A 16,595-nucleotide genomic window follows, 5' to 3' on the forward strand; every position below is an offset into this window, starting at 1 on the left:
TCTTGTGAGAAGCATTTAAATTCAGCGAAGAATTCTGTTAAAGCTACAGATATCAGAACAAACGTCATTGATGTGGAAACCAGGAAATACATTGTTCAATAAACACAGATCTCCACCTCCGTTCACCATTGATTTAACAGTAAAACTACAGGGACAACTTGTGGCAGATATGGTCTAATGTTTTTGAGTGTTTTTAAATGCTTCACACAACTTTTCCCAGCACTTCAAAGCTTTAAGTATTACCAAATTTGAAAGTAAGCCTATTTTTAATGTGACGATATTTGTTCATCCTTCATAGGTTTCCCCCATGTATAAAACTAAAAGTTTTATAATGTAGGAAAGCAAAGTTATTTAAAAAGAAAAAAATATATTAAATTACCACTAGTAGATGGCTACAGAGAAGTATTTATAGGCCACTCCCTAATATATATATTTTTGTATTCATTAAATTATATTTAGACATTATGAACGACTCTAATAAAAGTACATTTTATCAGATGTAATATATTTATTACATCTGTAAGACGTCTGCTAAAGATCTGGGAATCATCTGCTGTGTGCTATGATAAACGTCTCAGAAGCAGTTTTACATGCATTATAATAAATATCTATTTGACATCTGACAGGAAACATCTTAGAGACGTATTGCAGATGAACAAGCACTCTTAAAAATACATCTTGCATATGTAAATGCAGACATTAAATAGACATCTCTGAGATGTACATGTGTGATTAGGGTGAGTGCTTTACCGTCAGGTGCAGGTGCCACCTTCTGTAGAACTTAATGGCACTGGTGCTGGTGTCCTCAAACGTTAGTCTGGAGACCTACAGTGGTTCTGGAAGTCAGAAAAGTTGTAACATAATGTTAGAAGAATGTTGTCTGTGGTATATTTTCACTGCAAAGCAATAAGAAACGCCACAAGTATCACCACAAATTTTGAGAAAAGCCGCAGCAAAATCAGTCATTTTAGGCCGCAAAAATCTGAAAAAAGTTCTGCAAAATCCTGGAGGGACTGATTAGCATTATGGTACATTTGAGTAATAACAGGCCTATTTGGATGGGATCTCCTTCTTTTTGTGAGACGTGGTAGTTTATAATCCAGTCCTGAGCACAAATGTTAGTAATTTTTCAACCCTTTACTGGAATAATTGCAGGCAAGAATAAACTGTTTTTTTTTTTCACTCTAATTTGGTTCTAGAATATTAGTTCAAGTCTATTTTGCTAATATTTCAACAAATATATTCCCCACCTCTCCTCGTAATGTTGTTTTAGTACATATGAAATAGATTAGCTTCCGTAATGAATCCGCTAGTTTGTGTATCATTCGTTCACTCCTTTTATGATTTAATATTGAAAATATTAAATCATAAAATACTAAAGCAGCACATTTTGCTCTCCTCTGCATTTTTCAAAGGCATGACATTTTGTTGTCATTTTGAACGGACACAAATAAAAATATACATTTTTGCCATACAACTATAAATGGCTATAATAGCCAAATGCATCATATAAGTCACTTTGTAATAAATCATAGCATGTATCAAAAATGTGACTTTACAGTCTGGAAAATACTGTACGATTATAGCAAATTTTTTCACAGATCCTCTGGCACTTTGAGAACTGCTGGTCTACACAGAAGAAAGCCCTGTCTAGACTCTGCCCCAGTAAATCAAAAAACGAGTGAACGAATGATACACGGATTGAAGCTGGGCAGATTCGCAATCTGAACACACATTTTTCTAACCGTCACCGTCTCAGAAACTCATTTGAGCTTAGAAATTAGGACTGTAATTTACAATTTATTTACTCATTACAATACTCCCTTTACAGTTACTGCTATCATAAAAATACACTTATATGTAGGTAATAAAAATTCTACAAAAGGCACATTTAATGTCCAACAACAAATATTTTACCAAAATGCATATTTTACTCAATTACTCAAGTGGTAGAAGACGGTGTTGTCTGTTCCCCCTATGTTTCCCCTTAGTTAAGCATTCCCACTACGCAAACAGTGGTGTTACGTGAAAATAAGACTTAAAATGGGCTGAAAACATGATCTGTGGGAGTTTTTTGTGAGTAATCAGCCTGGTTGCATTTGAAGTAAATCTCTGTATCTGTGACCAATATTTACAGAGCTCCGATGACGATCCACAAAATTAAAACATAGTTAAAAGTTAATGCTGCGTTCAAGGCAGCCCGTGTTTTTTCAAACTTCTACCTGTCAAAGTGCACTGGAACGGCAGTCAAACCCGTGACTTCCCCCCTGCGAACTGGTACTAGATCGATGTACTCCCAGTTCCGCGCTCTGACGTCACATAGCCCGCGAAACAACAATGGCAGCCCCTACGGATGCTGTGTTTGTTTATGCAAGTGGTACACGGTGAGAAATAGACTTTAGGGCAATATAACAATGTTGCAATAAAATTTATAATAATATAATAATAATAAATAATACACACACGATTATGTATTACAATGCGCTCAGGCAGTTTGGCGTGACTTGCCTGGAACGCTACAAAGTCGTGAGTCATGGTTTGAAGTCGTGACTTACGGGCTCAAAAACCTGCCTGGAACGCAGCATAATTATTATAAAGAATAGCTAAACATAAGTTCACAATAAAATATATTGTTTAAAATTGTTATTGCCTTGAGTTATTATTTTGGAATAAATGTAAAATGCTTAAAAATACTAACTTGATGAGATTCATACATGGCTTTAATAGAATTTTCATTACATTGTTAACGTAAAAATATAAAATAGAATAGTTTTTTTTTCTGATAGTGTAAGTAATGTTTATTTACCTAAGAAAATGTGACTGGGACATGAATTTACATTTGATAAAAAAAAATAAAAAAATAAAAATTTTGCCTCCTCATTTCAGAACACAACCGCACACCACTGATATATAAATATATATATATATACGTATGTGTTTGTGTGTATAAATCATGGCAATAAACTATTTTAAACTGAGATTGAGAAGCACACACAACAAGAAAAATATAGCCTACTTGTTAGAGGTAGAATTACGTTGTACATTTATTTGAATTCATATTTCATACATATACGGCACAGTCGGAAAAGCCTTCCAAACCTTTAAATCGATCCTGTGATCAATATCTAAATATATAGTAAATATTGTAAGATGATAAAAAGATTAGTTGAAACAGTGTGCAGGAACAGTGGAACGAACACACGTGTGTGCTCTGTACGCTGTTTGCTTAGCAGGAACGCTGAATTAAGGGGAAACATAATTTCATTTAGAACACAGTAGGAATACTGTTTAAATATGCTTTATTTGTACAGTGGCTATTAACATTAACGTTAAAGGGTTATTTCACCCAAAAATGAAAATTAGCTTGTCATTTACTCACGCTCAAGCCATCCTAGATGTATATGACTTTCTTCTTTCAGACGAATCCAATCGTTGTTATATTAAAAATTGTTCTGGCATTTCTAAGATCTATCATTGCAGTGGGTGGGTGTTTCTCTTCAAAAGTCCAAAGTGTGAGAAATGTGTTTATTACGTTTGAAATATGAATATTTTTCTTACAAACACGCATGGATTCACTACAGGAGTCCTCCCCCCGGAGCCGTGTGAGGCATGTTTTATTACGGATGCGCGCACTTTATTTAACGTGTTTTGGACTGTTAAAGAGAAACACCCACCTACTGCAATGATAACACTTAGAAGAGCCAGGACAATTCTTAATATAACTCCACACCCATACTCAGAATTCGTGCTCTGCATTTAACCCATCCAAAGTGCACACACACACCATGAAGACACACCCGGAGCAGTGGGCAGCCATTTATGCTGCTGCGCCAGGGGAGCAGTTGGGGGTTCAGTGCCTTTCTCAAGGGCACCTCAGTCATGGTATTGAGGGTGGAGAGAGCACTGTACATTCACTCCCCAACCTACAATCCCTGCCGGCCCAAGACTCGCACTCACAACCTTTCGATTACAAGTCCAACTCTCTAACCATTAGGCCATGACTTGCCACAAAAAGTAGTAAGTCATATACACCTAGGATGCCTCGAGGGTGAGTAAAACACAGGCTAATTTTCATTTTTGGGTGAACTCTTTTATAATGTAGTTAATTGCTTTTTTTGGCGGCTTTTAATTCTGAAATTGCTGTGGAACTTTGAGTTAGTTCTTCAGCAAAATAGCATTATCATAGATTTGAGTTATAGCCCAGTTTTACAGGCCTATTTGGACAGGATCTACTTCTTTTTATGAGATGGGTTAGTTATCTGGATTTTAATCCAAAACAATATATGTAGGTAATTTTTCACCCCTTAAACTGCAGGCAATATTAATCTGTACTTTTCTCTGAAATTTGGATCTGGAATATTAGTTTAAGTCTATTTTGTTTATATTTTGACAGATATATTACCCACCTCTTGTATAATTTATATGATAATAACTTATATGAAATTAATTCATAACATTACTAAAATACTGTGTGTGTTTGTGTTCTGTTGCAGCTTTACAGCTCATTCAAGTGCTCCAGTCTGTTTTTTGATTCTACTTCATCCTTCGATATTCTACTTCATCTTTAAAAGTAAGATTAAATAGAGTTTTAAACTTTATTTAGCCAACTAGTTTGTCAGATACTGACAATGATTTACCTTTAACATGTAATAAATGTGCAATATCAACCCTGTTGAAAAAACCAGCATATGCTGGTTAGGTATGTTTTGACACTGGGATGCTGGTTTATGCTGGTCCTTTGGTGGTTTAAGCTGATCCTTTGTTGGTTTAAGCTGGTCATGTGGCACAAACCTACTTTTACATCCTACATTTAACAGTATTCTTTGCTATGAGACATCATGAAATTTTGTATGAAAATGTGCTGTGAGAAAAAGTCAACAACGATACTTGTTACTTATTTCAGTGTTTCTGTCTCACTCTTGTCCTAAGGTTATTTTTCAGCCAGATCCAGTCTGTATCCAGACCAGATGGTGGACCTGCACCCTGAGATGACCACAACGCAGCCCTGAATGTCAGTGAAGACCATGACAAGTGAACATCATGACTGGACAGCCATCGGCATAGATCCTCACCAAAGACCACCCAATCCTCTGCATAGACCCCTATGGCCAGCAATGAACGCTGAGCAAATGAGCAATGCCAGCTGCTAGGACCACAATGCAGTTTTATTGTACTTGCAGTCACTAGCTGCGTTTCCATCCATCCAATTTTTTTTTTAATACTTTATTTATTAGATTTTTTCTTAAACATATCAAAACCCTACAGCATATATAAACCAACAAATATTCACTCACATCTCACATACAACTATCCAACATATAATTACAGAACAAAAAAATAAATAAATAAAAAATATATATATGCAGAGAAAACAACAGTATACAATATGTATAAAACAAAAGTGGAGGCATTAGTCCAATAACCACCTCAGGTATTAATTCAATCCTCTTCTTAGCTCAGTTAACCATTTATCTCAATGGATCAATTCAACCAATGATATCCCTCATCAGATTTATATATGTGGGGGCAGCTTTCTGTTTCCAGTTTAACAATATTAATCTTCGTGCTAGTAGACTGTTACATCTCTGATGTAACTTTTTGTCTAGGGATTAAAGGAGGTAACATTAAAGGGGTCATGAAATGAGAAACCAAATTTGCCTTGATCTTTTGGAATATAAGAGGTCTTTGTACCAATTAAAACGTCCTGCGAGTTTCATAGCTTAAGACGTCCTCCCCATTATAAACGAGCCATTTATTTAATCAAGCTCTAAATACAGCTCGTTCTGGATCCATGGTAAGAAGTGACGTCACGGTGCGAAGTGACGTTCCAACCATTTGCATATGACCGCCTCCAGCACAAGACAACTACGCTCATTTCGTATCGTTGACGCGCCGCGCGCCTCACAAGTGTTCAGTCGACGGACAGCGAGTGGGTCTGTGTACAGGAAAATTACAATGCCACGCAGTATGGCGTTATTTCCCTGTCAAATGTCGAGAGTGCATTATTGTAGCGCGAAAGTACATTAATATAATGTGCGAGCGCGAATCTCTCTGCTTGCGCGCGGGAACTGGGCGCGCGCTCTCAGATACACGTTGCTCTTGTAAGAATTTTCTCTGGGCTCGCTCAGAGAGTATGCCTGCACTTAAACCGTGTTCAGTGCAATCGCGAATCTCTCCTCTTCACTTAAAGTAAGCGCGTATGTGCTTAGACTGTGTCCCGTGCGTTCGCGCATGGCCAAGTACTCTTCTCTTTCTAATTCTTTCTCTTTGCTCTTGGCATAAACGCTGTCAAAACCGGCAACAACCAATCAGAAATAGGCTTCAACGACTGACCAATGAAAACGCGACATCGTACATGGAATCACCCGCTACTAAAACAGTTACGCTCAATCCGCAAATGTTCTGGCTGGGGGTGTTAATAATTGATCCATAGGCACTGTCGTTAGCCAATCATAACAGTGGGCGTTAACACTGAACTCTTAAAGGGGAAACAACCCAAAAACAGACTGTTTGAATCAAAGGATGAGAAACAGGGTGGGAAAATGTCATAATTCACTACATTTTAAAAGTTTTTTTAAAAAAAAACTATAATAATACTATAATTGCACCCAGGGGACCATAATAATAAAATAAAAAAACCCATGTCATGACCCCTTTAAGTTGACATATTGAAGAAATAAGCCAGGAAAAGAGGTGGCAATGGAACACATGACACAAACTGCACTACAAGAAATATTTATTGCCCCCAAGGAACAAGTTAAACAAACAAGACAAAGGAGAGAAGGGAAGTTAAAGTGGCACTTAAATCATAAAATAAAATATGAAAAAAAAAAAAAAAATCCCTAACTAACTAAATTCCCAAACCCCTAAACTGTTAAAGAAAAAGAAAAGTCTTCAACGCAAAAGCGTCATAAACTACACTAAATGCACTAAAACCAAAACATACAAAAAAAGCGCACACAACTAAAGTAGCGTTTCTAATACATCCAAGATCACTACGTGCAGGTATGTAGTTCATGTGACTTACTACACTCTTCCACTCCTTCCTTGTCTTCCAAACCAACAGCGAGTTGACAAAGACATCAGATCAGAGAGCAGCAAAGCCACAAGTGCACACAACAGTCACAACAGAAAACGTCCCTCTCTCTTCCCGCGGACGTTCTCCTTTTAAACCTCTTGGACGAGAGCATGATTGGCAAAGGAAACGTGATGTCAATGATAAATGACAGCAAAGATAGCCAATAGAATCCAAGGAAGGTGGTCCCTAGAGTATGAGAGTGAGAACTGAGAAGAGACAAAAAAAAACAACAACAGGTACAGCACAAAAATTTGCGGACCATAACATAGACAAACAAATAAAATCATATTTTGTTCAGCCCTGTTTTTAGCTATCTCAGATTCAATAATACCTAAAACCGCAATCAGGGGATCTAGATCAATTGGCCTTTGTAATATTCTTGACAATGTCAGAAAAATACTTCTCCAGTAGGATAATTTTGGGCAGCTCCAAAACATATGGGCCATCGATGCCGGTGCACGTCCACAACGGTCACATGAAGGGTCTACATTTGGGAATATCTTACTGAGCTTTTGCGTAGACCAGTGTAAATGATGTATTACTTTAAACTGTATGAGTCCGTGTCTTGCACACACTGATGAGCCATGAATCTGTTTAAGGGCTGCCTCCCAATGCTCCTCTGTAATTTCAACTTCCAAGTCTTCCGCCCAGGAAGTGTTCTAGAGTTGATGTGGAATAGTGCTTCATATATATATATGAAATACTTCTTTTATTGTGAGGATCATGCAAAAGTATCATTTCCATTATGGTTTGATTTGGAGAGTTGGGGTATAATGAATTATTTTGTTTAACAAAGTTTCGCAGCTGCAAATATTTAAAAAAAAATGTGATCGAGGTATGTTATATATTTTTTGTAGCTGTTCCAATGATGGAAACACTTCATCAATAAAGCTATATATTCCTTTTTCAACCCAATCATCAAATGTTGTATTTTTAAACGATGGAGCAAACAAGTGATTTTTTATAATGGGGCTTTGAAGGGAACCAGCTTGCCAGCCAAAACAATTTTCGAACCTGGGACCAGATCTTGAGTGTATGTGATACTACTGGATTGTCTAATGGATAAGCAGAAAGTGAGGATGGACAACAGCGTGCACTTTCTATGCTTACCCATAGTTGGGGTTGTTTTTGTAACCAGTAGGCCATCATTCTTATATTACTTGCCCAGTAATAAATCTTAAAGTTTGGAAGTCCCATTCCTCCTTCTGAAATAATTTTATCAAGACTATGGAAAAAATTTTGTAAGAATGTTCATTTTGATAATAGATATATGAGACCATCTCTGTAAATCCTGTGTTATTTGATCAAATAATTTTTTTAAATTCTCCTTATATAGATCTACAAATATTTTAGTGACATTGATTCCTAAGTATTTAAACTGGGTTAAAGTTTTAAAGTGTAGTGTTTCAAAAGATTGTTGATCAGCTAAATTGTTAATTGGAAATAATATACTTTTCCCCATATTAGGTTTATACCCTGAAATTCGTCCAAATTTCTTCAAAGTGGAAATAATTGCAGGAATAGATTTAGATGGGTTGGAAATATATAATAATAAATCATCCGCATATAATGATACTTTATGCTCCCCCACCCCTCGAAAGATCCCACTGTAGACCCTTAAGTTTCGTAAAGATATTGCCAGAGGTTCAATTGCTAATGCAAAAAGCATCGGAGATAATGGGCAGCCTTGTCTGCCTTGGCACTCTCTAATGATTCATTAAAAACGTCTAGAAGGAGAGGGGCGATGTCAGCAAGGAACTTCTTGTCAAATTCTGGCGTATACCCATCTGGACCAGGTGCCTTTGAAGATTGTAAACTCTGTATTGCAATCCCAACCTCTTCCAGAGTAATAGGTTCCTCTAATAGCTTTTTATCTCTTTCATTATTAGAAGGGATATCCAAATTATCAAAGAAGTCATCCATGAGTTTGACTTCTTTTGCTGATTCAGTTGAGTATAATTTAATATAAAAAGTTTTAAATGCTTGATTAATTTCTAATACATCTTTTGTTATACAACCAGAACCCGTGCGAATCTCCCTTATTAATTTTGATGTCTCAGATACTCTTATCTGATGAGCCAAATACTTTCCTATTTTATCACCATATTCATAATATTTATGTCTAGAACGATTTATTAATTTAACAGTCTCTTCTGATGCTAGAAGATGAAATTCTGTTTGCAGCGTTATCCTTATTGTTAGAAGTTCAGCAGTAGGAGATTCTGCATATTGGTGATCTATTTCTGAAATTTGTTCTATCAATTTTTGTCTTTTATCTTTTTAATCTTTGTCTTAAGTGCACAAAAAGAGATAATTTGACCACGTAAATAAGCTTTCAAAGCTTCCCATAATATACTTTTAGATACCTCTGGGGTTTTTTTGATTTGCATATAAAATTCTATTTGGGATCTTATAAACTCGGCATGCGTTTCATTAGATAATAAACTATTATCCATTCGCCAGGTTCTGGAAGTGTATCTGTTGGGGAAGGTTAGTTGTAATTTTAATGGGGCATGATCTGATAAAACAATGGCTTCATAGTCAATATACTTTACTGACTAAAGTAATTTAGTGTCCAAGAAAAAATAGTAAATCCTAGAATAAGAATTGTGCGGTTGCGAAAAGAAAGAATATTTTTTAGTAGTTGGGTTTAAATATCTCCAAACTTCAATTATATTTGCAGATTTTAAAAAATTCTGGATTAGTTTGGCTGATTTAGATATAGACTGTTGTCTACTTGATGATCTGTCCAATACTGTGTCCATTACCAAATTAAAATCTCCTGCTAAAATTAGGTTGTGGCTGTGAAGATTGGGTAGGATTGCTAAAACTGAGTTCACAAATTTCTCATCATCGTAGTAGGGAGCATAGATGTTTGCCAGTGTTACAGGGCTACTATAAAGTTTCCCAGTTACAATAATATATCTACCATTTGGGTCCGATATTACATCAGATGTAATAAAGGGAATACTTTTATTGATTATGATGGCTGTTCCACGTGACTTGCAATTAAATTTTGAGTGAAACACCCGGCCAACCCAATTTTTATATAACGGTTTATGTGCATGATTTTTAAGATGTGTCTCTTGTAGAAAGGCAACATCTGTTCCCAGCTTCCTAAGATGAGCCAGTATGTTACCTCTTTTAACTGCACCGTTCAGGCCTTTACATTTCCATTTGACAAATTGCACATTATTCTCTTCAAGCATCTTTAAAGATCCCGTTATACTTCTTACAACATTCTATATTAATAGAGGATAGAATAAATATGTAAACATCCCCTCATCCACATAGTGAAGAGAAAAGAAAAGAAAAAAAAGAAGTAAAAAAAATATATACATAACACTTAACCACATATAAACTCCAAACTCTTCAACATTAACATTTACCCATCCCACCCCCTGCCACTTCCCAAACAAGTAGTAGGGGAATAACAAATTTACCAAAAAACACATTGCTGTTTTCAACAGCTTGAGAAGAGAAAGCTAAACGAAAACTAAACGAGACTCTCTCTGCTCGTCTTTGATTTTTATAAATGTAAGACATCTGAACCCCAATCAATTATTAGATTATACGATAAAGCAACAGCAAGTAACAACAAAGAAAATATAATAAAAATAACGTCCCCCCTTACATATCATCCATCAGTTTAACATAAATCCCAAGCTCCTGCTAGATAATCGTGTATTCACTTCTCGTTATGCAAAGATATATTAACTATATCATAATAAAAAGAGAGAGAAAAAAATTCTTATTAAAATATTACGTGATTACGTGGTGTGTGTGTCAGTTACGGACAAAAGTGTCCATTCAAGCTACTTGCACATAAGTCAGCTTGTTGTGGTAATCTTCTGATTGAAGAATTCTTCAGCAGCACGCGGAGAGTCAAATGAGTGTCTAATACCGTCCACTGTGATAGCGAGTCTGGCTGGGTAGAACAGGCTGTACGCGATGTTGGCTTCACGGAGTTTTCTCTTCACCGGGTTGAAGGCTGCACGCAATTTGGAGACTTCCGGACTCATGTCTGGAAAGATATGTACCTGGGGTCCCTTGTACATGAGTCTGCCTTTCACCTTGCTGAGATCCAGTATCTTAAGTTTGTCCGTGTAGTAATGCAGGCGAACGAGTATGGCGCGGGGCCTCTCTCCAGCCACCAGTCTCAGAGCTAGAGTGCGATGCGCTCTGTCTATCATTACCGGTGAATCAAAGTTCTCTGCACTGAGCACCTCAGGAAAGAATTCTGTTAGGAATCTGATAATGTTCCCACCTTCGGCCCCTTCTTTAATGCCCACCAGACGAAGGTTTTGCCCTCTGCTTTGGTTTTGTAGATCCAGGCATTTATTCTGTAGTTTGTTTCCCATTTCCTCAACATTACTGACCGTCTCTGCTTGTGTCGATCGGACACGTGCTAGCTCACCGGCTAGCTCGTCATGTATAGCGCGAATGTCCACTTTCGATTTTTCGTGCAGGGAGGAAATGTTTGCTTTGATATCATTAAACGATGTCGCAATCTCAGCTTTTAGCTGCACCAGCACCTCTTCCCTGGATACTTACAATTCCTCTCTTAATGTCTGTAATGAGATTGAATTCTCCGATGTGGCTTCTTGTGTGGACTCCGTTACTTTATCCGCCATCTTTGGACTGCTGATTGTGAAGGGACTTAACGTTTTTTGAATATGTTTCGTTTTTCCCTTCCGTAAGTTTCTCTTCATAGCAGAAGTCTTGTTGTTGAGATACTTATATTATATTTGACCCTTGCTTTATCAACATTTGAGGGCTCAGATTAATATATTAGTGTTTTATCTTGGCAGAGCTTCCTCACTTCCAGCCTACTCCATCGCGCGGAACCCGGAACCCCCATCCATCTATTTTTATGGGCATTTTGGAATATTGCATAAAAAAACACTGGATTGAAATGCCAAGATGCGCATAAATTCTAAAAATGTGCATAAAACTTATGCGCACATTTAAGTAGGATAAACTTTTTATCTGATAAGAAAAAATACGCATAAACTATGATGGAAACACATTTATGAATAAATTCCACCGTGTGCATTGAAAAAGTCATGTGACTTTGCACTATGAGACAGGATAACTTGACTAATCAGCAAACCGCTCTCGTTCACAGCATCTATATGTTGTTTTGGTCGTTCTGAAATTCCTGAGCAAAGTCTGTCATCAAAGTATTTCTGTATAATTGTCTTACACTACTGCGTTCCCAAACAGCAGCATCCACCTACAAAAGCAATGACTGGATTTATTGTGTTTCTCCCAAGGTGTTTTTTCTTCGTTTCAGTCACCTGCTGGAGTTTGGGTTCCACTGTCACCTTAGCTGGGGTTTAAAAGACACTGAATATTCAGGAATAATATTAATTTGATTGTATTGACGCCGTTGTATAATGACAAAACTTGAACTGAATTGAGTTGGATTATGATATCACTGTTTTCTCCAGAGCTGCTTTATTGCAGAATCAACTTTGTTTCATAATGTATTCATTTTGCAACATTTTCACTGATATTGATATTTAAGTTTTGAATGATTTTATGGTTTATTGTTTATTAATATTAATAAAGGCAGACATATTGGATATTTAAGCTTTTATAGAGCAATCTAGTCTATATGATGTTTGTCAGCTCTATTTTAGGTATTTCCATAGCTAGTTTTGGCCAGATTACCCATTTTACATAAAACACCCAATTAATGAACGGGTCTGGACCAGATCCATTGCGCTGTGCAAGTGAACTCAGATACGGACCTGTTTGTGGATCCGCTCCGGAGTCATTTTGCCATCTGGGTAGCACTGCTTGTGTGTTTTAAAGCATGTGCAGAAAATCCTGCTATTGTAGTGTAAATAAAATCTACAGCTATTTGAACTTAGTGTAAACAGCATATCGCTAAGAAAATACTGCTATTTTCACTTAGTGCAAATTACCACTGCCTGTTTTTTTTTAAAGTCTGTCAAAAAAATCAGTCTTTTAAAATGACTAAATTAAAACTCGTTTCCTGACTGAATGTGACTCTGTGTGTGTTTTCTAGTGTGGATCATGGAGGAGAATCCAGGATTACAGCAGGACTGAAGAAATGTATGTAAACACACACACACACACACACACACACACACACACACACACACACAGCTGTAGTGATTGTTGTTGTGTTCCAAATGTCTTTGTTCTTGTGTTCAGATGCCTGTTCTTTCACACTGGATCCAAACACCGCATACACTCAAATCATTCTGTCTGAGAATAACAGAATAGTGGGATGGGAGGAAGAGATACAGCCGTATCCTGATCATCCAGACAGATTTGATGCGTGTGAGCAGGTGTTGTGTAGAGAGAGTGTGTGTGGACGCTGTTACTGGGAGACTGAGTGGGGTGGAGGTAGAGAATTGCATATATCAGTGTCATATAAGAACATCAGCAGGAAGGGAGAAGGTAATGAGAGTGTGTTTGGAGCTAATGATCAGTCCTGGAGTTTGTGCTGCCTTCCGGCGTATTATTCATTCAGACACAATAACATAGTGACTGATTTCTTTGTAGAGCCCTACATATGCAGTGGTAGAACAGGAGTGTATGTGGATCACAGTGCAGGAACTCTGTCCTTCTACAGCATCTCTGACACAATGAGCCTCATCCACACAGTCCAGACCACATTCACTCAGCCGCTCTATCCTGGGTTTAGAGTTGAAGGTGGAATAATTAAACTGTGTTGATGAATAAGAAGAGACTGACCAGAGATTCTACCCATAATGCTTTGAGCTGCATGATAAATCAGTGACAGTGAGATGTTACAGTCTCTTCATCACATCAATACTGCAGCTGAACCTCTGTCACTGAAATAACAGTCAGAATAAATGTGTCAGAAATCCTCATATACACAGTAATATCAGTGTGTGTGTGTGTGTGTGTGTGTGTGTGTGAGTCATGCTCAGTGATGTGTATCTATGATTTTCTCAACCTACATTTGTGTTTTTATTATAGTGTTACATCAATCATTTGTATTATTATCAAAATTAGCTTTCAATTGAAATGTATCTTTTAAAAACATGTAATTCTGTTGTTTTTGTTTACTTGTTTTATTTACTCAAATATGTAAACATGAACCTTCGCTGAATTGCTTTGCTGAAACCTTTGCTAAATTGATGATAATGATAGCAACCACAATATGATTTATTTGAATTATAACAAATCATTGAAAGAAATATGATATGATTACAATAATACTATTGTACTCTTAAATAAATGTATGCATATTATAATAATGAATTAATATAATAATAACAACAAAAATTATAATAGTAATAATAATAATAAAATATTAATTTAATTTTACTTTTATTTTATATTAGTTAAATAAATAAAAAAAGCTCTTATTATTGCAATAATCACATTGCACTGAAAATAAAATTCAGTATTTATTAGTTGTCCAAATGAATTCTTAGCAATGCATATTACTAATCAAAAATTATTTTTTGATATATTTACGGTAGGAAATTTACAAAATATCTTCATGGAACATGATCTTTACTTAATATCCTAGGGATTTTTGGCATAAAAAAAATCTATAATTTTGACCCATACAATGATTTTTGGCTATTGCTACAAATATACCCCAGAGACTTAAGACTGCTTTTGTGCTCCAGGGTCACAAATGGTTTCCCAAGTCCCATCCTCAATAATTTCATTAAGCCCACTTTGTCTTTGTTAAGTGTATTATCTCTGCTATATATGTGTGACACACGTCTTTTGTGTAATGGGTGTTGTTTCCTTATATCAATGAAGTACTGTTCCACATTAATTGAGGCTTCTTTAAATATTTCCCTTTCCTTATGATTTGTAATATAATTTCTTATTTGTAAGAAAAGTAATACATTTTTCAGAGAATGAGTGCAGAGAATGAGTGCAATGTACTTCCGTTAAATAAATGATCAATTATTATAAGACCCTCGTCAGACCATCTTTTGAAAGTAGCATCCCACCTGAGGGTAGAAACTCAGGGTTATCTCCTGTGGACTCAGCTCTTGATAAGGTTGCCACTCCTCTCAGGTTTTTTTTTTTAAATGTCTCTGAGTTTGCTTAACCCAAATATTTTTTAATTTTCAGCTTTTTCTGAGATTGGGGTGTCATGAAGGCTAATGCTGACAAAGGGGCATTTGGTACAGAGCCCTGTTCCATGTTAACCCATCATTGTTAATCCAAGCATCTATTGTGAGCTCAGCGGCCCAGTATTAATATCTTGAATTAGGGAGACGCAACCCTCCCTTATCTTTTCCTAGAGTTAACATCTTTAGTCTTATTCTGGGTCGTCTATTCTGCCAAATTAACTTTGATATGTTTTTTTCAGAATTTATCTGAAAATGTTTTATATTTTATTTGATGAGTTTATCTAGCACATTAAATACAGATGCCGGAATCCACATGGAATAAGAAGAGCAGTCATTCTCACCGTCTCAATCCTACCAAACAGTGAAAGTGGTAACGCCTCCCTGTTTAACTGTTATATTTAAAATAAAGTAAAAACTAATATTTTGTCAATAATAATAATAATAATAAATAAACAAATTTGTTAAATATTTATTATTATTTTAATTATAACAAATAAGCTAAAAAATATATTACAGTTGCAATAATCCAATTGTATTGTAAAATAAAAAGGGAGTATTTAATAATAATAACTATAATAGTAATTGCATTTTTCTCTAATATTAGGATTACAATTAATCAATAATTGATTGGTAATTTTAATCTATAATAATATATGATAAAATATCTATAATAATAATAAATATTGATTTTGTTTTTATTTTATATTACAGTAGTATTATTCCAATTATAACATTGTTATGTAATTATCATCTCACAACAATAAAATTAAATTTCTACTTTGGTTATTATTATTAATATATATTCTTTAATTATAATAATTTATTAAATATTGCACTAATGTTTCTGCAATATTATTATAATTAAAATTATAATTCATATATTATTGATATTTTTGTTACTGATTATTGAAATCACAATATTTTTCTTTATTTCTTGTAATATTTGTTATGATTTAAGTTGCAAATTACATTTTTATTATTAAATACTTTTGCATTAACCATATTGCACTGTAAAATAAAATGTCATTGTTCAGTGAATATTTAATAACATTTAATAAAAGCAAATATTTAATAACCTACATATGAATTATATTTTTATTATTTAAATTATAACCGTTACTGTAATTCTGTTGCACTGTAAAGTTAAATGTCATTGATTACTGAATATTTAATAAGTTAGTAAAGTAAGTTGCCCTTTCCAAATACCCACACTTGTGGTCTTTGCACTTGACCACTTGTATGACATATTTCTCGTATTTGGCTCAAGTGTTCAAGTGAGCATAAAGACCACAAGTGTGTGTAGAAGTTTTTATTACCTGATGGGACACACTTAGTGTTGAAAGTATGCAAACGTGGTACAAAATAAATGTCACCACTTCTCATCTTTGCACCAATAATATGTGCAACTGTAG

General features: G+C 35.4%; 2 protein-coding genes across 3 annotated transcripts in view; both read left to right on the forward strand.

The window, feature by feature from the left end:
* Positions 1-5,575, forward strand: part of LOC109099950 (NACHT, LRR and PYD domains-containing protein 12-like) — a 55,998-nt gene extending 50,423 nt beyond the window's left edge. For both annotated transcript variants that reach the window (XM_042722825.1, XM_042722824.1), the window contains exons 9-10: positions 4,494-4,570; positions 4,930-5,575. In XM_042722825.1, coding sequence (XP_042578759.1) covers positions 4,494-4,570; positions 4,930-5,009 — 157 coding nt within the window. In that variant the 3' untranslated portion in view covers positions 5,010-5,575. The remainder of the gene's footprint in view (positions 1-4,493; positions 4,571-4,929) is intronic.
* Positions 5,576-12,779: 7,204 nt separating this feature from the next.
* LOC122137233 (neoverrucotoxin subunit alpha-like) lies at positions 12,780-14,229 on the forward strand. Its single transcript, XM_042722994.1, has 2 exons — positions 12,780-12,816; positions 13,265-14,229. Exons 1-2 carry the CDS (start codon positions 12,780-12,782, stop codon positions 13,789-13,791), a joined length of 564 nt encoding a protein of 187 aa, XP_042578928.1. The 3' UTR covers positions 13,792-14,229.
* Positions 14,230-16,595: the final 2,366 nt, after the last annotated feature.

Source organism: Cyprinus carpio, chromosome B4 (genome assembly GCF_018340385.1).
Source record: "Cyprinus carpio isolate SPL01 chromosome B4, ASM1834038v1, whole genome shotgun sequence".
In the NCBI taxonomy this organism is placed as follows: Eukaryota; Metazoa; Chordata; class Actinopteri; order Cypriniformes; family Cyprinidae; genus Cyprinus; species Cyprinus carpio.